This window comes from Phacochoerus africanus, chromosome 13, assembly GCF_016906955.1.
Source record: "Phacochoerus africanus isolate WHEZ1 chromosome 13, ROS_Pafr_v1, whole genome shotgun sequence".
Lineage (NCBI taxonomy): Eukaryota > Metazoa > Chordata > Mammalia > Artiodactyla > Suidae > Phacochoerus > Phacochoerus africanus.
Genome location: NC_062556.1, coordinates 1218129 through 1242118, shown reverse-complemented (window position 1 = coordinate 1242118; position 23990 = coordinate 1218129). Strand labels below are relative to the sequence as shown.

At 56.6% G+C, this 23990-nt stretch overlaps 1 protein-coding gene across 4 annotated transcripts in view; it reads left to right on the top strand.

Annotated features, from left to right (window-relative positions):
- LATS2 (large tumor suppressor kinase 2) overlaps positions 1 to 18165 on the top strand; it is a 40978-nt gene extending 22813 nt beyond the window's left edge. For 3 of the 4 annotated variants that reach the window (XM_047755749.1, XM_047755752.1, XM_047755750.1), the window contains 6 exons: positions 4449 to 4581; positions 5979 to 7309; positions 8801 to 9383; positions 11035 to 11217; positions 12273 to 12379; positions 16163 to 18165. In XM_047755749.1, coding sequence (XP_047611705.1) covers positions 4449 to 4581; positions 5979 to 7309; positions 8801 to 9383; positions 11035 to 11217; positions 12273 to 12379; positions 16163 to 16633 — 2808 coding nt within the window. In that variant the 3' untranslated portion in view covers positions 16634 to 18165. Of the gene's footprint in view, positions 1 to 2870; positions 3033 to 4448; positions 4582 to 5978; positions 7310 to 8800; positions 9384 to 11034; positions 11218 to 12272; positions 12380 to 16162 lie in introns of all 4 variants that reach the window. The other variant, XM_047755751.1, reaches the window with a different exon arrangement.
- Positions 18166 to 23990: the final 5825 nt, after the last annotated feature.

The window sequence follows — 23990 nt, the reverse complement described above, 5'->3', positions numbered from 1 at the left end:
GAGCAAGCGCAGCGGTTACTGTTTGTCATGACCCTCTGGGTCGTCGGGCCCCGACGCCGGCCGCTGGCACTGAGCTCGTGTCAGAGCCGCAGCCGGGCCTCTTCCGGCCTCTCGGGGCCCAGGGGGTAGAGGTGGAGCAGCCAGGCCTCCAGGCTGGGCACTGGCCTGGTCACTCCAGCCCGGCTCCCAGGAGCTGGGCCAGGCGTCTGCCCACGGGGGTGGGGTTGTCACCATGCTCGTTCGTGGGCACTGGACAGGGGATGAGATTGGAGCATCTAGGATGCCCCAAGCCGCCGAGTGTGTGCGTGCGTGCGTGCGCTGGGGAGTCTCGGGGGGGTCTCGGAGGTTTCCCTGGGCTGTGGCACTCTCTCCTTCTGTCTCAGTAGTGCCAACAGTACCGTCCTTGATGGCTTAGCCGAGTTTTAGCGATGACGAGGAGCTCTGACGGTTTAGCAGCCATCCCTTGACGTCGTGGAGTTCTGGAGCAGTCAGGGGCTTTGGGGTGACCTCGCGACGTTGTGTCCTCTCACTGGTCTCAGCTGGGCCCTGGAGAGTCTTTGCCGTCTGTCCACACCCGAGCAGGCGGGCAGCAAAGGCAGACAGCGGAGGCGGTTTCGTGTGATGGAACCTGACGAGGGCACAAGGGTTCTCATCGTCTTCGGAAAAAGGAGCTCCCGCTGTGGCACAGTGAGTTAAGAGCTTGCCTGTAGCAGCTCAAGTCTCTGTGGAGGTGCGGGTTCGTCCCTGGCCCGGCACAGTGGTTAAGGATCTGGCGTCGTGGAAGCTGTGACCGTGGGTACGGCTGGGATAGAGAGGAGGGAGGAAGGAGGGGTCATTGTGTGTTTCAACAGAAAACAACATCGTGAAACTTGTGTTCTCCTGTTCTAAGCCAGCCCTTGTTCACAGACATAATTTGTGCATAGTTACAATATCGAGACAGCATTTTGTACACAGGCATGTCCTGATGTTGTTTACATGGTGAAAGTTGCTCATTTTGTCACTGCTCTGGACTCAGTGTCCCAGAGAACAAGAGTAGAGACGCTCAGTGAGTATTTCTCAGGTAAGGGAACTGCGCTGGAAAAAGTCTTTTTTTTTTTTTTTTTTTTTGCTTTTTAGGGCCACACCCTCGGCATACGGAGGTTCCCAGGCGAGGGGTCGAATCAGAGCTACAGCTGCTGGCCTACGCCACAGCCACAGCAACTCGGGATCTGAGCCGCATCTTCGACCTACACCACAGCTCACAGCAATGCTGGATCCTTAACCCACTGAGCGAGGCCAGGGATCGAACCCTCAACCTCACGGATCCTAGTCGGATTCGTTAACCACTGAGCCACGACGGGAACTTCCTTCCTGGCCTTTTGATGGTGACCAAGACCCAGCTGACCAGCTGGCCATGCTGTTCTTTCCCTGAGATGCTCCAGAGACGCCGCTGATCCCCTTTTGCTCCAGTGGGAACTCCTGGTTGGCGCTTCGTTTTTCCTTTTCAGGGCTGCACCTGCGTCATATGGAAGTGCCCAGTCTAGGGGGTCCCATTGGAGCTGCAGCTGAGATCTACACCTCTGCTCACGGTAACCCCAGATCCTTAAGCCGCTGAACGAGGCCAGGGATTGAACACGTGTCCTCATGGATACTAGTTGGGTTCTTAACCTACTGAGCTACAGTGGGAACTCCTAATATTTTTTTTTGTCTTTTTTGCTATTTCTTGGGCCGCACCCATGGCATATGGAGGTTCCCAGGCTAGGGGTCGAATTGGAGCTGTAGCTCCCGGCCTATGCCAGAGCCACAGCAACGCAGGATCCGAGCCACGTCTGCAACCTACACCACAGCTTCACGGCAACACTGGCTCCTTAACCCACTGAGCAAGGGCAGGGACCGAACCCGCAACCTCATGGTTCCTAGTCGGATTCGTTAACCACTGCGCCACGACGGGAACTCCCTAATAGTTGTTTTTTAACAGTTTCTTAGCAAGTCCACTGGAAGTTGAGCAGTTTCCTGAGATGGGAATGGGGCGGGAAGAGGCTGTGGGGTGGGGGAAGCGGGAGGCTACTGTGGGGTCCCAGGTGGATGCTGTTTTCTGGGGTTCTGGGGACCACTCTGACTGCTCCTGCAGCAGATGCTCTGCAATTGGGGCGGGGAGGACGGCTACCTTCCCAGGTCTGCCTTGTAGGGTGGGGCCTCCCATGAGCGCAGAGACACTTTTTTTTTTTTTTTTTGGTCTTTTTGTCATTTCTTGGGTCGCTCCTGCGGCATATGGAGGTTCCTAGGCTAGGGGTCGAATCGGAGCTGTAGCCACCAGCCTATACCACAGCCACAGCAGGATCTGAGCCACGTCTGTGACCTGCACCACAACTCAACGGCAACACCCGATCCTTAACCCACTGAGCAAGGCCAGGGATCGAACCTGCAACCTCATGGTTCCCAGTTGCATTTGTTAACCACTGAGCCACGACGGAAACTCCAGAGACACCTCTCTGAGAAGACGGCGTGTGGTGCCCCGCAGGGTCCCACTGGGTTGGCAGGTGATGCCATGTGAATGCGGTGGTGCGTGTGTGGCGGTGACAGTGCACTGGGCCTCAGGCCAGGTCACCTTTTCCTTCTCAGCTGAAGACACCAGGGACCCGGGAGTGAGGAGACCTGGCCCTGCTCTGGGACTGTGGCGACTTTCACTGGGCAGCTCGGCGAGAGGACACAAGGAACGGGGGGAGGGTCTGGAGGCTGAGGGCCGGGGGGCGGGGGGGGGGTGGCGCGTGGACGGCTGTGCACACGCAGGCTGTGGACACACGGCTCGTGAACGCTGGGCAAGCGTGCTGTCCGGCCGGAGCCTGAGCTCGGGGGCAGCGTACGGACTTCCCTGGTCCTTGCTGTTGCAGTTTCACGCGGCCGCAGGCTCACCGCCGCCAGGGGCCCAAGGCCAGCGCCTGGACGCCTTCTCACAGCCGCACCCCACCTGCTGGCCGCAGCTCTGGAGCTGGAGCCATAGACGGAGGTCCTGCTGTCTGGTGGGAGGATGCGAGACAAGGTTGTGATGCCTGGTGCGTTTAGAAATGATTCCGAGTTTCCTGCAGCGTTTAACACACTGCTATACCTATGTGTTTAGTGGTGTTTAACGAGAGTTAATATGCAGAAAGTAAATATTTGCTAAGTTTGGAGGAAGGATAGAGAGCACAGCAGGACTGCCAGTCTCGGTTGTTTATGGAACAAGTGGGCTCACTGGTGTAGGTGTATAGTTGGTGTGTATGGTGAGTGTGATTCGTGGATGGGTGTGGATGGGCGTAGGATGGGTGGGGGATGGCTGTATGATTTGTGTGTCATGTGTACCATTGGAAACAGCCCCTGAGTGTGTCTGTCGTGTGGTCTCCTGGTCATCTTTTGGTTACTTACTGAAGATACAGATCTTCACTCTCTGGCGGGCACACAGGGAGGGAGGTTGATCCTGTGCCGTTGGCCATGGTCAGTCCTGCACGTGCTCCTTCCTTGCATGTGGCAGGTCAGGAGTGATGGGCATGTGTAGCTCTTCTTCCCGAAGGAGGCAGGTGGGCCCACGGGTGCCAGCAGCAGGGCTCCTCCTTTGGGTTCTGACAGGCACCAAGGGCCCCACGGAGGTGCACTGACACCAGGTCTCGTGGAGGCATTAGGGAGCCCTCTGCAGACGGGTCTCGTCCCAACAGCCCAGAGCTGGGAGCGGGCATGTTGGGGCTCCCTGCGCCCTGGGGCCTCCCCCGGCCGCGCCAGATTCTCAGCTCCACCCTTTTCGTTGATCCCAAACAGCCGGGTGGGGCGGTGGGGCGGTGTCCCACCCAGCCTGCCCCCCCCCCCCCCCCCCGGGGAGGTGCTCTGCCCCACTTCCCCAGGCAGCCTTATGCCTCCTCCCCAGCCCCCCTCTTTCCCCCAGCCTCCCGAGGGGTTTCAGGCTGGCATCTCCAAGAGCCCCGGCCAGGCACCTGTGTCCTTTGTCCTGGCGCTCTTGGGTAAGGCCTATGCTGCAGCTGCAGCAATGCTGAACCCTTAACCCCTGCGCCAGGCCGGGGATGGAACCCACGCCTTGGCAGTGACCTGAGCCGCTGTAGTCAGATTGTTACCCCGCGGCGCCACGGCGGGAACGCTTGGAAACTCGATTTGGAGACCCTGTCCTGTGCCGCCTTCTCTGCTGCTGGGGCTGGTCGTGCAGCCAGCCCGGGGCACTCCACAGCGGGCATCAGCGGGCTCTGGAAGGACTCTGGGCACCTGGGGGCACTCTGGGGCACCCGTCAGAGTTTACCGTCCAGTCCCAGCAGTTTTCTCACAAGGAGCAGGATGTCGGGTTGGTCCAGGGCCGCCCTCAGGACTCCTGCTCCTACGAGCCTGCGGTTCAGCGCGCGTCAGGCCCCCGAGCAGGAATTGGCCCCGGGGGCGGTGTTAGGTGCAGCGCCCACAGCCGCGCCCGCACTGACGTGTCTGTGCTCCCCCAGGAGATGGCGGGCCGGGCCCTCAAGCAGACGGGCAGCCGCAGCATCGAGGCGGCCCTGGAGTTCATCAGCAAGATGGGCTACCTGGAGCCCGGGAAGGAGCAGATCGTGCGTGTCGTCAAGCAGACCTCCCCAGGTGAGCGCCCGAGGAGCCGGGTGGGTCCGGGCGTCCCAGGGACCACAGCCCTGAGGGGGCTGAGCCGCCCTGGGCCTTGGCCCGACGACGGGCATGAGTGGCAGATGATGGCACTCAGCTGGGTACTTCCTGCGGGGGTGGGGGGTGTTTGTGGACTTGTTTAGTTTAGTTTTTTTTTTTTTGTCTTTCTGCCATTTCTAGGGCTGCAGCCACAGCATATGGAGGTTCCCGGACTAGGGGTCGAATCGGAGCTGTAGCCGCCGGCCTACACCACAGCTCACGGCAACGCCGGATCCTTAACCCACCGAGCGAGGCCAGGGATCGAACCCGCAACCTCCTGGTTCCTTGTTGGATTCGTTAACCACTGAGTCACGACAGGGACTCCTGGACTTGTTTAGTTTTGTGAACGATTGAAACAGTCACTGGATATTAAAATTAGGGAATCCTGAAGAGACTAAAAATGTTCTTTCTACTTTCTCCTGGGCCTGTAGGGGGGTCTTTACAAGGGAGGCTTGTTTCACTGATTCTGAAACACACTGCTCCCCCCACTGGAGCCTCTAAGAGCAGGCTGGCCCATGGCAGGGCCGCCAGGGCTTGGGGGGGGGGGGTAGGGCAGGGCTTGGGGTGGGGTGGGGTGGGCCTTGGGTGGAGGTGGGGGCGAGCTCCCACCCCGCGCCCCTGGGAGGAAAGTGCACATGCACGCGCACCCACACCAGGGACGGACAGAGGCCTCAGCACCAGATGCCCTGCTCTGCCACCTGTCATTGACAGTCTCCGACAGAGCCGGGGCCCTTTGGGGAGTAGGAAGGGATCGTGGAATTTGAGCAAAAGCGGGAGTGCTCCCTCTTTCGTGGAAGACCTGGGATAAAGCCCGCTCGTCTGCTGAGTGAGCAAACTGCACGGGCCTCGGAAGCCGTCTTGGTTGTGGGGGAGATGCCCGTGCCTGGTTTCCTCCCGACTGGGGACATTCCTTGGGCTTGGCAGGCGGGCGGCTGTGCCCGGGTGCTTATGGTGCAGGGTCTGTGTGGGAGACGGCCCCATGGGGCAGCGACCCTCACTCTTCCACGTTCCACACCTGCCTTCGATGGGGCCTCCCAGTCCTTCTTAGCCTGGGAGCAAAGCCATTGCTCTGCTGTGCCTTCAGCTGGCAGTCATGGCTGTAGAGGGTCTTGGTTCTGCCAGGTACTCCTGGGGGTTTTTGGATGGGCAGGGCCTTTGGACTCAGGGCCCGACCAAGCCCACACAGTGGTCAGCATGTGGGGAGCCTTCCTGGGGCCTTTGGTCGCAGAAGAGCCAGTGTAGTCATGGTCAGCCCCTGGTCATTGTCACCGCGAGCTGGAAAGGGCCAGAACCAACAGGTGCCCCCAAGGCCACCTCCACTCTCCTCTTTCCTGCAGGAAAGGGCCTGGCCCCAGCTTCGGTGCCGCGGCGGCCGAGCTTTGAAGGAGCAGGTGCCCCTTTCCCACCCTACCCGCAGATGAGCGGGGCAGCCTTCGAGGGCCCGGCGGCCCTGGAGGAGGTGGCCCGCCAGTACCCGGACTTCCTCTTCGGAGGCGTGGGCCCGCACTGCGTGCCTGGCCGCCCGCACCAGCCCAAGGGCTATGCCGCCTCTGCGGAGGCTTCCGGGGTGAGCCTCCCAGGCGGCCCAGCGCCCCCGCTGCAGGGCCAGCACTACAGGCCACACCTGCTGGGATCTGGGGAGCCCCGGGGCTACGGCGTCCAGCGCAGCTCCTCCTTCCAAAGCAAGACTCCACCCGAGGCTGGCGGGTATGCAAACCTGGCAGCCAAGGGCGCAGCCGTGCAGCCCGGGGCTGGCCACGCTTTCTCGCCAGCGCCTGTGTATGCGCCGCACCCACACCACAAGCAGGCCCTGCAGGTGCACGCGGGCAGCCCGAGAGGCCCCGTGTTTGCGGGCGACGGCGCCCCGCCCGGCCTGCTCGCTCCCTGCAGGAACAGCCTCAACGTGGACCTGCACGAGCCGGGCGCGGGCGCGCAGCAGTGGCCGGGCTCCTCCCTGTCCCGGCGCGACTCTCTGCAGAAGCCGGGCCTGGAGGCGCCGCCCCGGCAGCACGTGGCCTTCCTGGCCGACGGCCCGGCCCCCAGCAGGACCAGCTCCTTCAACAGCCACCAGCAGCCGGCGGCCGTGGCCTCCCCCAACACCATCACGGCCGTGACCGCCGCCCACATCCTGCACCCGGTCAAGAGCGTGCGGGTGCTGAGGCCCGAGCCGCAGACGGCCGTGGGGCCCTCCCACCCGGCCTGGGTGCCGGCGCCCAGCCCCGGCGTGGAGAGCCTGGACTCCCAGGACGAGCACCCCCTGCCCCTGGGGGCCGCCTACCCGCTGGACGCGGAGCTGGGCGCCGAGGCGAGGTGCCGGCCCCCGCCCTACCCCCGGCACCGGCTGCTGCCGGGCCGCTCGGAGCCCTACGACGTGGACGTGGACAGCCTGTGCGCGGGGGTGGAGCAGGGCCTCCGGGGGGGCCCGGCCTCGGAGCCCCCCGAGAGCAGCCACAAAGCGGAGAAGCCGGGCAAGGACAGGAAGCAGATCCAGACGTCGCCGGTGCCCGTGCGGAGGGGCAGCCGCGATGCGGAGAAGACGGGCTCCCGCATCAAGAGCTACTCGCCCTCCGCTTTCAAGTTCTTCATGGAGCAGCACGTGGAGAACGTGCTGAAGACCTATCAGCAGAAGGTGGCCCGCAGGCTGCAGCTGGAGCAGGAGATGGCCAAGGTGAGTCCTGCGGGCCGGCCCCTGCTGGCGCGGCCAAGTGGCCTCACAGCCCAGCGTCCCCCAGGCTGGGCGTCTGGTTTCGGGGACAGCCGGAGACGCCCGGCTGCGCCTGCTATGCCTGCAGGGGCTTGTGCCCTGGTTCTTCTGGTGTGTCCTTGCTCAGGAGCAAATTCAGTTGAGGTAACTAACTAGTAGTGGGACATTTGCAAAGAGTAAGACAAAGTTCGAAGCTTTATAAATTGAAATTGTGGGATTTATAAAGGAAAACATCTGCTAGTGAGTCATTTTTTTATTTTTAAAAAATTAAAAAAAGTTTTGTTGTTGTTGTCTTTTTGCTATTTTTTGGGCTGCTCCTGCGGCATATGGAGGTTCCCAGGCTAGGGGTTGAATCGGAGCCGTAGCCACCGGCCTACGCCAGAGCCACAGCAACTCGGGATCCGAGCCGAGTCTGCAACCTACACCACAGCTCACGGCAACGCCGGATCGTTAACCCACTGAGCAAGGGCAGGGACCGAACCCGCAACCTCATGGTTCCTAGTCGGATTCGTTAACCACTGCACCACGACGGGAACTCCTTTTTTTTTTTTTTTTAAACAGCCGAAGCCATGGCAGATGGAAATTCCCGAGCTAGGGATTGAATTCCAGCTGCAGCTGTGGCAATGCCTGATCCTTAACCCTCTGTGCCACAGTGGGAACTCTGTTCTATTTCTTAATTACGTCTATGATTACCTAGTAATTTTTTTTTTTTTAAATCTTTTGTCTTTTTAGGGCCACATCCGCGGCATGTGGAGGTTCTCAGGCTAGGGGTCTAATCAGAGCTACAGCTGCCGGCCTACACCGCAGCCACAGCAACGCAGGATCAGAGCCACGTCTGTGACCTACACCACAGCTCACGGCCACGCCAGATCCTTAACCCACTGATCGAGGCCAGGGATCAAACCCGCGACCTCATGGTTCTTAGATTCTTTTCCACTGTGCCAGGATGGGAACTCCTAGCCAGTAATGTTTGAAATATACCCTAAATGACGGTAACCGTTGGAGCAAGTAATTATTAATGAAGTTGTTTAAATTAAAAGATGACGGTAAATGTTGATGACGCAGGTGAGAACTTAAAATTGGGGAAATAAGATGTGTGCTCTTCCTGCTGTCCTGTTTTCACTGGCTTTTTCTTGTTGTTTTCCCATCTTTCCCTGAGCCGTTCAGTTATCCGTTGCTCTTAGAGTTCCGGGAACGTCATTAACAGAAGTTGCATTTAGCTTGCGGGCCCTGAAGTCACCAGAACAAGCGCTCCCTCGGGAGTCTCCCCTCCGCCGCCACGCTGTGGCTCTGCGTGGCCGGCGGGAGCCAGACATGCCTGGTTGGCTCTGGTGCTCGGCCCCTCCGTCGCGTCCCTCCTTCCACGGGCTGGAGTGGGGTCCTGCCCCTTCCGGGCCCCCCCCCCCCCCCGTCCCCGCCGTGTCCTCCGGGGTGACCCTGTCTCCTTCTGCACAGGCCGGCCTCTGCGAGGCCGAGCAGGAGCAGATGCGGAAGATCCTCTACCAGAAGGAGTCCAACTACAACCGGCTCAGGAGGGCCAGGATGGACAAGTCCATGTTCGTGAAAATAAAGACGCTGGGCGTGGGCGCCTTCGGGGAGGTGTGCCTGGCCTGCAAGGTGGACACGCACGCCCTGTACGCCATGAAGACCCTGAGGAAGAGGGACGTGCTCAGCCGCAACCAGGTGGCCCACGTCAAGGCCGAGAGGGACATCCTGGCGGAGGCGGACAACGAGTGGGTGGTGAAGCTCTACTACTCCTTCCAGGACAGGGACAGCCTGTACTTCGTCATGGACTACATCCCGGGCGGGGACATGATGAGCCTGCTGATCCGCATGGAGGTCTTCCCGGAGCCCCTGGCCCGCTTCTACATCGCGGAGCTGACGCTGGCCATCGAGAGTGTGCACAGGATGGGCTTCATCCACCGGGACATCAAGCCGGACAACATCCTCATCGACCTGGACGGGCACATCAAGCTGACCGACTTTGGCCTCTGCACGGGCTTCCGGTGGACTCACAACTCCAAATACTACCAGAAAGGTACAGCCCGGGCCAGCGCCCCCGCCCCGTGCTTTTCCGCCTGCCGCGACACCCTCTTTCTTCTCCCTGGAAAGGCAGCCCGACTTGAGGTTTCCGTGTTACGTTAGTGGCCTCAAGTCTTACGAGGATGTTGTTAGGACAACAGGCCACGGGGTATCTTTGGGCTTTGCGCAGGAAGCGTCTCTCTGCCTGTTAAAACAAGCCTTCAAAAGTAAGCCTCATGGGAGTTCCCGTCGTGGTGCAGTGGTTAACGAATCCGACTAGGAACCATGAGGTTGCGGGTTCGGTCCCTGCCCTTGCTCAGTGGGTGAACGATCCGGCGTTGCCGTGAGCTGTGGTGTAGGTTGCAGATGCGGCTCGGATCCCGCGTTGCTGTGGCTCTGGCGTAGGCCGGCGGCTACAGCTCCGATTTGGCCCCTAGCCTGGGAATCTCCATATGCCGCGGGAGCGGCCCAAGAAATAGCAACAACAACAACAAAAAAGACAAAAAAAGACAAAAAGAAAAAAAATAAGCCTCATGGCCTCCCAAGGAGTTCTCGCTCTCAGCCAGCCTTGGCCTGCTGCAGGTGTAGACCGCGCTGTGCACCCAGCGAACTTTACCTCTGGCAGCTCTGCTGTTTGGAAAGGTCAGAAACAGCTGGTTGTTATCTTAGTTATGGTATGAGTTGTTGTTGTTGTTGTTTTTGTTTTTTGTCTTTTTAGGGCCACACCTGCGGCACATGGAGGTTCCCAGGCCAGGGGTCGAATCAGAGCTGTAGCCACTGGCCTACAGCACAGCTCACGGCAACGCCAGATCCTTAACCCACAGAGTGAGGCCAGGGATTGAACCAGTATCCTCATGGATACTAGTAAGATTCATATCCACTGAGCCATGAAGGCAACTCTTATTTATGGTATGAATTTTTGAAATAGTTATTTTAACGCTGTAGCTCAGGCTTCCATTTTTTAACTCAAAATTAATCCTACATCATTTAATTCATGCTTGTCTTTTGGCACTGGACTCATTTATGTTCATATTTTCCTTTTTTTAGTTTTTTTTGTTTGTTTGTTTGTTTTTTGCTTTTTAGGGCTGCACTTGCTGCGTATGGAGGTAGGTTCCCAGGCTAGGGGTTGAATCGGAGCTACAGGCACAGCAACGCCAGATCTGAGCTGCATCTGCGACCTACACCACAGCTCATGGCAACGCCAGATCCCCAACCCACTGAGCGAGGCCAGCGATCGAACCCACAACCCTATGGTTCCTAGTCAGATTCTTTTCTGCTGCACCACAATGGGAGCTCCAGTGTTCGTATTTTCTTAATCTTCTCCTGGTTTTCCGTGCCCGTCGTAAAATGTAGCCTCAGAGGTGGGCCTGAGCGTGCTGGGAACGCCATCCCCCAGTCACAGCACCTTTGTCACCAGCCTCGAACAGCGCCCCACGCAGGCCGCCTGGCACCGGGCGCAGCCCCTGCTGCCGCCGCCCACGGCTTGGATCTCAGGCCCGGAACCACAGCCGCCCCGCGGAGCTGGCGGGAGGACTCCTTCTCTCGCTGTGTCGGGCGCTGCCTTGGAAAACTTTGACCTTTGAAACTGGGGGTCTCTTGCATGTTGAAGAGCGAAGGTTCACCTTGCTTTTCCTCCTCTTTCCCCCGCCCTGCGCCCCGGGTCACAGGGAGCCACGCCCGGCAGGACAGCATGGAGCCCAGCGACCTCTGGGACGACGTGTCCAACTGTCGGTGTGGGGACCGGCTCAAGACCCTGGAGCAGAGGGCCCGGAGGCAGCACCAGCGGTGCCTGGCGCACTCCCTGGTGGGGACCCCGAATTACATCGCCCCGGAAGTGCTCCTCCGGAAAGGTGCGTGTGCGCCCCGGGCTCCAGTGCTCAGCCTGAGTCGCCCTCCGGGTTCCTGCGGGGCCGAGAGTGTGTTCTCAGCATGTGGCCCTGAGGGTGGGGCTGCCCTTTGCCCCCAAGCCCAGAGGAGCCGCCCCAGAGCTGGTGTGGACAGAGTGCGTGCCAGGGGCACCACGGTCCCGGGCTCCGGCTGGGAGGCACTGCCTTCCCTGGTCAGCGTGGGCGAGGGTCACTTCCTCCGATGCCTCCCCAAGCGCCTGGAGGGCGGCAGGATTTGGGGACCCTGTGCCCCGCCTGGCCGGGCGCAGGAGGAAGCTGACCGTTGGTCATGTGCTATCAGTGGCTGCATTTGTGGGTTTGATTCCGGGGGATGCACTCAGGGAGCTGTGACCCAGGTCACTGGAGCCAGCCAACAGGGCCCCCACCTGTGTCCCCTGGTAGCTGCCCGCCTGCCAGCCTCACTGTAACTGCAGCTGTCTTGAGAGGCTGTGGGGAGTGTTCACCTCGCTGCCCAGGAAAGGTGGGAGGCGGGAGGTGCTGGCCCTCAGGCGGCCACCCTGTTCCCCCAGCCCTCGGCGCAGCCCAGAGGAGCCTCCCGGGCAGGCACTGCAGTGCACCCTTGGCAAGAATTTGGGGACGGCAAGGTTGGAGCGGGGCTTGTGTTGGGACATGGGACAAAATCAGAGGAAGACCAGCCTGCCCCAAGGCCTTCCAGAGGCTGCCTTGGCTGAGCCCCGGGCGTGGGAGCTCTGCGGGGTCCCCTCCTTGCTCCCACCCCACCTGCCGGGGGCGCCGCCGAGGTCCCGAGACCTCCCCGGGAAGCGCTCGGCACCGCCCCAACCGGGTCACAGAATTCCCGCTTGGTTCCTCGTGTGTAATTCGTGTCTGGTTCTTCAAGAGCTTGGACTTCTGGTGGGTATTGTTACCAACAGGAACAGGAGTCTTTTTAAGTTAGTCTGTCGCCACAAGAGCACGTACGGTGCTTGTCGCAGGCTGATGGTGGGACATCAGGACGCATCCGGGCCTGTGCCCCTCAGGAGCCCGACTCTGTCTTTCAGGGTACACCCAGCTCTGCGACTGGTGGAGTGTCGGCGTGATTCTCTTCGAGATGCTGGTGGGGCAGCCGCCCTTCCTGGCCCCGACTCCCACGGAAACCCAGCTGAAGGTAACGGAGCGGGAGTCGGGGCTGCCTCGTGGGGCTGCCTGATGAGCCGGGCGGTCTTTGCCGACGTCCACCTTTTATCCCCAGTGGTGTAGGGCTGTCCCTTGTCCCTGTGTGTAACGGGAGTTTTCAAAAGTATTGTTGTGGGGAGGCCCCATCGTGGCTCCAGCGGTTAATGAACCCGACTAGTATCCGTGAGGACGCAGGTTCCATCCCTGGCCTCGCTCAGTGGGTTAAGGATCCGGCGTTGCTGTGGCTGTGGTGTAGGCCGGCGGCTGCAGTTCCGCTTTGACCCCTAGCCTGGGAACCTGCATACACCACGGGAGTGGCCCTAAAAGACAAGCACACACACAAACACACACACATGTTATTGTTACTACTTAGTTAAAGTGTTTTAATAAGTAAAGGCACAGAGTCAGACCTGGGTTTTGACTTGAGGTGTTACGGGACCGTGGTCCCCTGCCGTCTTGGTATCTCCAGGTGGGGATTGGGAACAGAGAAGCAGGAAGGCTGCAGGTCTAGGGGCGGCCGAGCGAGACCCAGCAGAGCTCAGAGCTCAGAGCGGTGCCCGAGCAAGTCGCTGTGTTGCTTTGGATGTTGGGTGTTACGTGGTTGCCGCTGGCAGGTTGTAAGCTGTGTGGTCGGGCTAGCTCTGCATATTTCTCGTGTTCATTTCAAGTAAGCAAAAATCTCTCTGTCACGTAACAACTTAGTGCTAAATAGTTTTAGCACGGGGGCCCTTCACTCTCCGAAGTGAATGATTGGATGACCTCGAAGGATCGACGGGAGCCTCGTTGACGTCTCTGGAACTTCTGAGAACTGCGCTCCCACCTGCTCCCTGACAGTCCTAGAACGTTTTCACATGCCCCTCAGTCCATGGGAGACCCTAAATCAGTAACCTGTTGGTTAGGAAAACCTTAAATTAAGGCTTGGTTTTATTACAGTGATTATAAGTTGGAGTTTGGCAGTGTCTGTATCTTCATCGAACTGCTAAACCAGTGACTAATTTGCCTGCATGATGATAACCTGGTTTTTAAATGTGCCGACACTTGGCATGGAAACCCCTTTTAAGTGTACAGTTCAGTCGCATTAAGTCTGTTCACAAAGGTGTGCAGCTGTCACCACTGCCCGTTTCCTGATGTTTCCACCATCCCAGGCAGAAGCTGACCCACTGAGCAGTGGCCCTGGGGCCCTGGAGCCTCTCCGCTGCTTCTGCTGCCATGAAGTGGCCTCCTCCGGGCCCCGGTATACGTGGCACTGTGCAGCTCCGGCCTCCGTGGTTGGGCCCTGGTATACATGGCACCGTGCAGCTCTGGCCTCCGTGGCTGGGCCCTGGTATACGTGGCACCGTGCAGCTCCAGCCTCCGTGGCTGGGCCCTGGTATACGTGGCACCGTGCAGCTCCGGCCTTCGTGGCTGGGCCCTGGTATACGTGGCACCGTGCAGCTCTGGCCTCCGTAGCTGGCTCATTTCACTCAGTTCAGCCCCGCTGTCGCCTGTGTCGGGATTTCCTTTCTAGGCTGAACGGTACCCCACTGTGTGTAAGTAACGTTCCACTTTGTCTGCCCATCGTCCGGTGGTGGCCGTTCAGGCTGTGTGTCCCCTGCCCTTGTGAACAGGGCTGCCTGGTCCCTGCTGTCTCCCAGTGCGTCTGGGTCGATGCCCAGGACGGGCTTGCTGGGCCCGCGGTTACTCCACCTGGAACCTTCTGAGGAACCTGCATGCTGTTTCCACCATTTGGCGTTCCCTCCGACAGGGAGCGGAGTCCCTGCTTCTCCGCATCCGTGCCCACATTTATTTTCCTCTTTTTTTAGTAGTAGCCTTTCTGGTGCGTGTGAGATGGTATCTCCTGGCGGTTTTGAGTTGCGTGTCCGTTGTGTTCAGGGATGCTGAGCATCTCTTCCTGTGCTTCGTGCTCATTCCTGTATCTTCTTTGGAGAAATGTCTCTTCAAGTCCTTGGCCCACCCCCCACTTCTTTCTTTGTCTTTTTTTTTTTTTGCTTTTTAGGGCCGCACTTGCAGCACATGCAAGTTCCCGGGTTAGGGGTCCCAGCCTGCAGCCACAGCAACGCCAGATCCGATCTGCATCTGCGACCTCCACCACAGCTCAGGGCAACGCTGGATCCTTGACCCACTGAGCGAGGCCAGGGATCGAACCACAACCTCATGGTTCCTGGCCAGATTTGTTTCTGCTCTGCCACAGCAGGAACTCCTCCTCTGCCCTTTTTTGATCAGGTGGCTTGGGGGTTTGTTGTTGAGTTCTTCTTGTATTCCTGACGTTCATCCTGTGTCACATCTACACTGGGCATCACTCGCCCCCTCCAGGGGTTGCCTTTTCGCTCTGCTGATTTTGATGCGTACAAAGTTGAAATTTTGTTGAGTCCATTATGTGTTTTTGTGTTTTATTGCCTGTGCTTTTGGTATCATATCCAGGAAATCAGGGCCAGATCCACCATCGTGGAGATTCTCCTGTCTGTTTTCTCCTCTGAGTTTTATAACTTTAGCTCCAGTAAACAACTACTCAGGTTCCAACCCATCCCTCGTACCCCCGCTCCACCCTCGCGCCACCCTCACTTATGTGGCCTTGGTTCATCCTGACTCCGGGTGTAAACAGGAAGTCCCTTAGAAAAGAAAAACAACGTTTTTGGAGTTCCCTTGTGGCGCAGCAGGTGAAGGGTCTGGCGTTGTCCCTGCTGTGGCTGGGCTCGCTGTCGAGGCGCAGGGGAGACCCCCTGGCCCAAGAACTGCCACATGCTGCGCGCGCAGCTGGGAAGGAACAAAAAGAAGTCCCCGAGGCGTCCTCTTCACAGGGAACCTGACCGTGACCCAGGCTGCTCTGTGTGCTTGAGCGTCGGGAACCGGGGGTGTCTCTCGCACCCCGTTCCTCAGGCTGTGGGCCTCCCGCTGAAACCACGCGGACCATTAGGAGCTGTTCGTGTCCTTCTCTGTCTCTTCTCTTTTCCCGAAAGGAAACTATCAGAGTCTTACTTTGATATTAAAAATTTTTAAATTGACGTATAGTTGGTTTATGGTATTGTTTGTTTCACGTGTACACAAGGTGATTCAGTTGTGTGGTGTTTCCAGGTTCTGTTCTGTCTCAGGTTGTTACAAGACACGGGGACACTTCCCTGTGCTCTCCAGTGGGTCCTTGTTGCATGTCTGTGAGTCTGGTTCTGTTTCGTAAGTTCATGTTATTATGTTTTTCTAGATTGCACGTATCAGTGGCACAATGTGGTATTTGTCCTTGTCTGAACTGACTTCACTAAGGATGATAATCAGTCTCTGGGTTCATCTGGGTTACTTCGAGTGGGATTGTTTCATTCTTTTTTATGGCTGCGTGGTATTCCATTCCTCTTCTTAAGCCCTTCCTCTGTGGGTGGACACTTAGGTGGCCGCCACGTCTTGGCTCTCGTGAAAGTAGCGGTGCACGGGTCTTTTCAGAGTCGAGGTTTTGTCTCTTCCGGATGCTGGGAGTGGTTCTGCAGGCTCACACGGTTGCTCTTTTTTGAGCTGTTTGAGGACCGTCCATCCTGTGTGCAGTCTGGCTGCACAGTGGACCTTCCCACCAGCAGGGCACGAGGGGTCCCGTGTCTCCACGTGCTCACCAACACTTGGTACTCGTCGTTTTGCTGATGGCCGTTCTGACCCGTGTGGGGCGATGGCTCGTTGTGCCCTTTGTGTTTCTCGAATATCGAGGGCCGTTGAGATCACAGGCTCTCACGCTGTCCCGGGCCGGCCGCCGTCAGCCAGGGGGAGGGGGAGGAAAACCGGTGTGCTGTCCCCGCAGGTGATTAACTGGGAGAGCACGCTGCACATCCCGGCGCAGGTGGAGCTGAGCCCCGAGGCCCGGGACCTCATCGCCAAGCTGTGCTGCGCGGCCGAGCGTCGCCTGGGCCGCAACGGGGCCGACGACCTGAAGGCCCACCCGTTCCTGGGCCCCGTGGACTTCTCCAGCGACATCCGGAGGCAGCCGGCCCCCTACGTGCCCACCATCAGCCACCCCATGGACACGTCCAACTTTGACCCCGTGGATGAGGACGGGCCCTGGCAGGACGGCAGCGAGGACGGCAGCAGGGCCTGGGACGCGCTGGGCCCGCCGGGCGGCCGGCACCCCGAGCACGCCTTCTATGAGTTCACCTTCCGGCGGTTCTTTGACGACAACGGCTACCCGTTCCGTTGCCCAAAGCCCGCGGGGGCCGAGGCCGAGGCGGAGCCGCCAGGGGCGCCGTCGGGGGGCTGCCAGCCCGTGTACGTGTAGCGCCCGGTGCGCTGAGCCCCCGGCCGCCAGGACGGCGGCCCGGGACCCACGGGGTTCGAGTCAGCTTAGAGGACCTTCACTGCATTAAAATGATATTTTAAAGAATTAGTACAGTTTAGAAAGAGCACTTATTTTGTTTAATAGCCATTTTTCTAACTAAATTATAGGGATTGGTTTTGACAAATCATGCTGCTGTTATTTTCTACGTTTGTATTTTATCCACAGCACTTATTCACATTTAGGGAAAGACGTCAAAGCTGAACATCATGTGATAAGAAATCTGTGCAATAATGTAAAAAAAAAAAGATAACACTGTTGTGATGTAACTGATGCCATTTTATTCGCACAGTTGTTTCTGCTTTATATTTTTCCCACATTTCAAAGTTGTGATAGAACGTTGCAAGCTGCTTCTGTTGTTTTGTCCTCTGTGCTTTTTGCATATTGTGGTGCGATAGGAAGTGTGGGCAGGGGAGCCGGCTGGTGCGATTCCAGGTGGTGGCTTCGGCGGGGGACTGCAGGGACAGGCTTGTCCTGTTGGGACGTGATCGAGTCTTGCCGTTCACAGCGGGTTCTGTGAACACGTCCTTCCCTGGCGCCTGGGCCGGAGCCGGCCTGGGCCGGCTTCCTCCTGTCTCGCTGCGGAAACGCGCGCGTGTGTCTGTGAAGTGGTGTGACTGTGTCGTGGGTGCGACTGGACTCTTTGGGGCAGGCGTAGACGTTTGTCCTCCACGAACCTTGCCTTCGTTAAAAGGGATGAACTTAGCTCCGCCAAGAAAACCCAGGTCAGACGCCGACCTCCGCGTGCCTTGCCAGCCAGGGTGCCCGAGCCCCCCTGCCCTCCAGGCGCCCGCAGGGGCCGTGTCCCAGACCCTGGGTCACTGGGCGGAGGGGCTGTGACCTCGGGGTCCTGCACCTTGTCTCTGGTGTGCTTCGAAGGGTCAGTCTTCCCTTGGTTTTAAAAATGACGTTTTTCTCATCTTTGTAGAAGGACGTTTCCCAGGGCGGTTGGAATAAGAAAGGTGATGAAGCCATATGTACTTTCTTAGGCATATAGATGTCTACATAACTGCATAGATTAACACAGAATAGTCCCACTGCAGAGTAGTATGATTCCTATTTAAAGTGATTTATATTTGAGTAAAACGTTAAATTCTCTTTTTTGCTTTTTAAAAACCGGACGCGTCCTATTTCCCTTTATGTTATTCCACATATTTTTCCTTGAGGTTTTTGGCATGACACATCCATTACTTAGTGTGCATCTCGGCACCAACACGTCCGCGAGCCTCGGCGTCTCGGCGGCAGAGGCTCCGGGTGCGGCTTCCGTGGTGAGAGCGGTGTCGGGGGCCGCGGTGCTCCCGCAGGGGCGTCAGCCTGCCGGGGCTGCGGTCTCGCCGTGCTCTTACTTAGGCTCTGACAGGCTCCATGCGGTGGGTTCTTTCTCAGGAACTCGGTTTAACTCTTATTTATTGATGTATCATTGCCTTTGAAAAGCTTCTACTGGCACAATTTATTATTAAAATTTTACATCCAAATCCCTTGGTGTCAAGTTTCTTTCTTTTGTGTGTATGTATGTGTGTGTGTGTGTGTGTATTTTTGCCATTTCTTGGGCTACTCCCTGGGCATATGGAGGTTCCCAGGCTAGGGGTCAAATTGGAGCCATAGCCGCTGGCCTACACCAGCCACAGTAACGCGGGATCTGAGCCGTGTCTGCAACCTACACCACAGCTCACGGCAATGCCGGATCCTTAACCCATGGAGCAAGGCCAGGGATCGAACCTGCAATCTCCTGGTTCCTAGTCGGATTTGTTAACGACTGCGCCATGACGGGAACTCCTAACCATCCAGTTTTGAGAGGATATTTGGCAGAGTAAGCAGAGCAGGCCACGCTTCTGTGCTGGCCCTCAGCAGCCGGAGCCTCTCTGACTGTGCACACTTAGCGGGTTACAGGGATTCATTCGTTAACCACTGAGCCACAACAGGCACTCCCCTTGGTGTCAAGTTTTATTGGAATTTATAAGTTCTCGCTTTTGTCAGCATGTTGTGACGCCCCCACACGCATGTAGGCGCCCCCCCCCCCCCGCCCCCGAACAGGGTGCGGCCTCAGGAAGGGTCTGGGGGAGTTTGGCTTTCAGATCGCAGCACAGGTCCAGTCGGGCGTGGGGGGTTCTGTGACCCGGCCGCCCTCCGCCAAGGCACTGACACGAGTGCCGATGTTCGAGGGGTCAAGCAGGCTGTCGGCTAAACCCTGAGCAGGAGCTGGTGTCTTGCCCGAGGCAGGTGTGGCGCCGCACCCTTGGTTTAGGAAGGTTGACGGGGAGTTCCCTGGTGGCTCAGCAGTTCAGGACTCGCTGTGGTCACTGCTGTGGCACAGGTTCGATCCCTGGTCTGGGAATTTTCATATGCCGCGGGCGCAGCCAGAAGTCAAGCAAACGTCGATGCTATTAAGAGACCAGAAAGTACGATAGTTTGTTTTCCTCTGAGTTGGTCTGAGAAGTGCAGCCAGGCGGTCACGGCTGGGCAGTCCTGGCCGGCTGTCCATCAGGCCTCGGCCCTATGCGGGAGGCTCCTTCCTACCCTGCTCCACCTTGGGTGGCACGCAGGCAGCATCATCAGCAGTCGGGTGCGAGAACACTAGCTACCCCCTTGGAGCTCTGGGATGTTGTCCCCGGGAACGTCGGGGGGCTCGGATTGGCCAGGGAGGATGGTGGGGGGCCCCTCGGGCCTGAGGGAGAGTGGGTGTGGGCGGGCAGGCTGGTGGTTCTGATTGCTGGCCCTTCAGCTCCAAGTCTGGAACAGGAGGCAAAAGGAACCCAGGGCACTTGGTGCCTCTGCGTCCCTCGGGCAGCAGCCCTGCTTCTCTGCCTCCCCCTCCTCCCGCCATCCTGTGCTGGTTTGGTCCAGGCCGAGAGTTTAGTTGTGCTCAGTGGGAGGAATAGGGAAAGTCTGTCTGCTTCTTCTCACTGGAAGTGGAAGTGGGTTTCAATTTCTTTTTTTTTTTTTTCCTTCTATTTTTTATCTATTTAGGGCTGCACCCACGGCACATGGAAGTTCTCAGGCTAGAGGTCGAATCAAAGCTGCAGCTGCCAGCCTATGCTACAGCCACAGCAACGCAGGATCCTTAACCCACTAAGCAGGGCCAGGGATTGAACTTACATCCTTGTGGATACTAGTTGGATTTATTTCCACTGCCCCATGAATGGAACTCCAGGTTTTAATTTCAATTGCAAAGTTTTTTTTGTTTGTTTTTTTTTTTTTTTTTTTTTTTTTTTTTGCTTTTTAGGGCCACACTCACAGCATGTGGAGGTTTTCAGGCTAGAGGTCAAATCAGAGCTACAGCCACAGCAATGCAGGATCTGAGCTGCATCTGTGACCAACACCACAGCTCACGGCAACACCGGATCCTTAACCCACTGAGCGAGGCCAGGGATGGAACCCTCAACCTCACGGTTTCTTGTTGAATTCATTTCCACTGCGCCACAACGGGAGCTCCTCAATTGCAATATTAACTCATTAACATCCAGAGTCGAATTCCCACGGGCAGTGTCTCACTGGCTCACGGCCCTGGCAGCACAGACCTGCCAGGGGAGTGAGCCCCTGGCCCTGCACTGGCCTGGTGCTGACAGCGTCTGGCAGAGCCGGGGTGGGTGGGGCAGCTGGCCTTGTCCTAGGGTGTCTCACACTTCCCGGAGCGAGTCAGCACATCCAGCCTCCCAGCTCTCTTCCTCTGCTGCTCTGAACACATGGGCCCTCCCCAGATCCCAGTTTCCCACCTCTGTACGCTGGTGACTGGTGTCCCCAAAGGGATCACAGTGGCTTATAGATATGGGACCAGAGCACATGCCACCCGCAGCCCTTCCTTGCCTCTCTACGTATCACGCACCAACCACGATGTACCTTCTGGCTGAGCCCAGACTGGCCTCAGCATCCAACTCAGTGGTTGGAGCAGGTCCTGGCAACCCATCAAATTGGGCCCTTGCTATGGGCCCACCTGCCCCCCTGGGGATAATGACACCAGCCAGGACCCCCAGTGCCTCTCCTCCAGAGGACGCCTCAGCTCTCCGTAACCCCTCGCCCGTTTCCTCTGACTCCTGCACCAGCAGGAGCAAAGGCAGCCACATTTTTCCTGCCCCTAAAGATGATCGGCTTCCTCTGGCGCCCCCGTCCCTTCTGTTTCCAAGTCCTGCAGAAGGACAACAGGAAGCACGGAGCCTGGGCAGGGAATCCAGGCCGTGAGTCAAGCCCATCAAGCGACTGTGTGTGTGGCGGGGGGGAGGGGGGCTGCACCGACTGTGTGTGTGTGTGTGTGTGCGTGTGTAGGGCTGCACCGACGGCATATTAGGTTCCCAGGCTAGGGGTCAAAGCTGAGCTGTAAGCTGCTGGCCTCCACCACAGCCCCAGCAACGCCGGATCTGAGCCACGTCTTCGACCTGCACCACAGCTCACGGCAACCCGGTTCCTTTAACCCGCTGAGCGAGGCATGAGATCAAACCTGCATCCTCGTGGATACCAGCTGGGTTCTTCACCTGCTGCTCCACAACGGGAACCCCCAGTAAGTGTCTTTGTATCACCTTGGGTGCATTTGAACTTCCTCATGTGGGTCTGAATGTAGCTTCTCAAAGTGCCTGGGAGGCTGCAAGGGCAAGGGGGCCCCACCTCTGCTTCTCTCACTCCAGCTGTGCTTTTCTTTTGTGTAGATTTTGAAAAAACATTCTGCTGACAAAATGGTTTTGTTTTTTTCTTTTGTCTTTATTTATTCATTTTTTTTTGCTATTTCTTTGGGCCGCTCCCGTGGCCTATGGAGGTTCCCAGGCTAGGGGTCGAATCGGAGCTGTAGCCACCGGCCTACACCAGACCTACAGCAACACTGGATCTGAGCCACGTCTGCGACCTACGCCACAGCTCACGGCAATGCTGGATCCTTAATCCACTGAGCAAGGCCAGGGATCAAACCCACAACCTCATGGTTCCTAGTCGGATTTGTTAACCATTGAGCTACGACGGGAACTCCTGTATTTTTTTCTTTTAATGGCTGCACTTGCAGCATATGGAGGTTCCCAGGCTAGGGGTCAAATCAGAGCTGTAGCTGCCGGCCTACACCACAGCCACAGCAGCAGCAACGCCAGATCAAAGCTGCATCTGTGACCTATGCTGCAGCTTGTGGGAATGCCTGAGCAAGGCCAGGGATCAAACCCACATCCTCATGGATACAATGTTGGGTTCTTAACCCACTGAGCCACAGTGAGAACTCTGAGAAGTTTTATAATTTTTTTAAAAAAAAGAGTCTTAGGGAATTTCCTGGGGGTCTGGTGCTTAGGACTCTTCACTCTCAATGCCGCAGCCCAGATTCTTTGTGTGGTCTGGGAACTGAGATCCCACATCAAGCTGCTGCATGCTGTGGCAAAAAAAAAAAAAAAAAAAAAAAAAGCCTCTATCCACCTGTTGCCATTTCCTGCTCCCTAAACGAAACCTCTCTCATGTCTGGTTTTTCCATTATACTATTTTTTTTTTCTTGCTTTTTAGGGCTGCACCTGTGGCACATGGAGTTTCCCAGGATAGGGGTCAAATCGGAGCTGCAGCTGCCAGCCTACACCACAGCCACAGCAACGTGGGATCCGAGTTGCGTCTGCGACCTACACCACAGTGCACGGTAATGCCGGATCCTTAACCCACTGAGCGATTCATTTCTGCTGTGACATGATGAGAACTCCCCATTGTACTATTAATAGGCCTTTAATATTTCTTGATTTACTTATTTTAAACTTAATGATTTTATCAATCTTTTCAGTAAACCAGGTTTTAGGTTTTGTGACTTTTCTGGATTCCCATGTTCAATTTCATTGATTTCTGTTCTACCAAATCCTTACCGCTTACTTTGTATTTTTGGTTTTTTCTTTTTTGGCCACCCCATTGCAGGTAGAGTTCCCAGCCAGTGATCAAATCTGAGCTGGAGTTGTGACCTATGCTGCAGCTGCGGCAACGCTGGGTCCTGAGTCCACTGCACTGCACAAACCTATATCCCTGCCGCTGCAGACACACCATTGATCCTGCTGTGCCACAGGGGGAACTCCTCACTCCTCCTGCTGTTTTTTCTGGTTTCCTAAGGTGAAAGGTGAGATTGTTGATTTTATTTTTTATTTTTTTGACTTTATGTATTTCTTCTTTTCTAATATATCCAGGACTATAAATGTCTTTCATGGTGCTGCTTTTGCTGCATTCCACAAATTTTTGATAAGTTGTATTTTCATTTTCTTTGGAATTTTTTCTTGAGATTTCTTCTTTGACGTGTGATATTTGGAAGTGTGAGGGTTAATCTCCAAGTATTTTGGCATTTTGCAGCTCTCTTTTCGTTATTGATTTCTGGTCTAATTCCGTTGTGGTCTGAGAGCTATGATTTCTGTTCTTTTGCATGTATAAAAATATATTTAAAAATGTAGTTTGTGGCTCAGAATGCAGTCTGTCACCTGTTCTTGCTAAAAGAGTGTTGGGAGCCCCCTGTGGTCCATCATGTTAAGGGTCCATCGCTGGCACTGCCTGTGGCTCAGGTTCAGTCCCTGGTCTGGATTCGATCCCTGGCCTGGGAACTTCTGCATGCCTTGGGCACAGCCTAAATACATAAATAGAGAGAGGTGTTTGAAATTGAAAAATTAACGATGATAGCAAAAATTAAAAACTCATGGAACGTTTTCCTTTTTTTTTTTTTCTTTTTAGGGCTGCACCCATGGCATATGGAAGTTCCCAGGCTAGGGGTTGAATTGGAGCCGCAGTTGCAGGCCTACACCTCGGCCATGGCAACGCCAGATCGAGCCTCCTCTGTGATCTGTGCTGCAGCTCTTGGCAACCCTGGATCCTTAACCCATTCAGCAAGGCTGGGGATTGAACCCATATCCATGTCTATATCTGCATCGAAGGATTTTCAGAAAAAGAAAAAATATGTTAAGGGCATTGAGGAAACCCTCCATTCAGTAATTCCGGAAAACGTACTAAAGCGAAAGGGCGTATTTTCGATGAAAAGGAGTTGAAATGCTGAGCAAATGGATAAAAATAGACTCATACTAGAGTTCCCTTCGTGGCTCAGGGGTTAACAAACCCGACTAGGAACCATGAGGCTGCGGGTTCGATCCTTGGCCTTGATCAATGGGTTAAGGATCTGGTGTTACCGTGAGCTGTGGTGTAGGTTACAGACTCGGCTCAGATCCCTCGTTGCTGTGGCTGTGGTGTAGGCTAGTAGCTGTAGCTCCGATTCCGCCCGGGCCTGGGAACTTCCACATGCCGAGGGTGCGGCCCTTAAAAAAAAATAGACACATACAAATGTTTGTCATCACAAAATTTCAGAATGTTTGAAACAAAATCTTCCAAG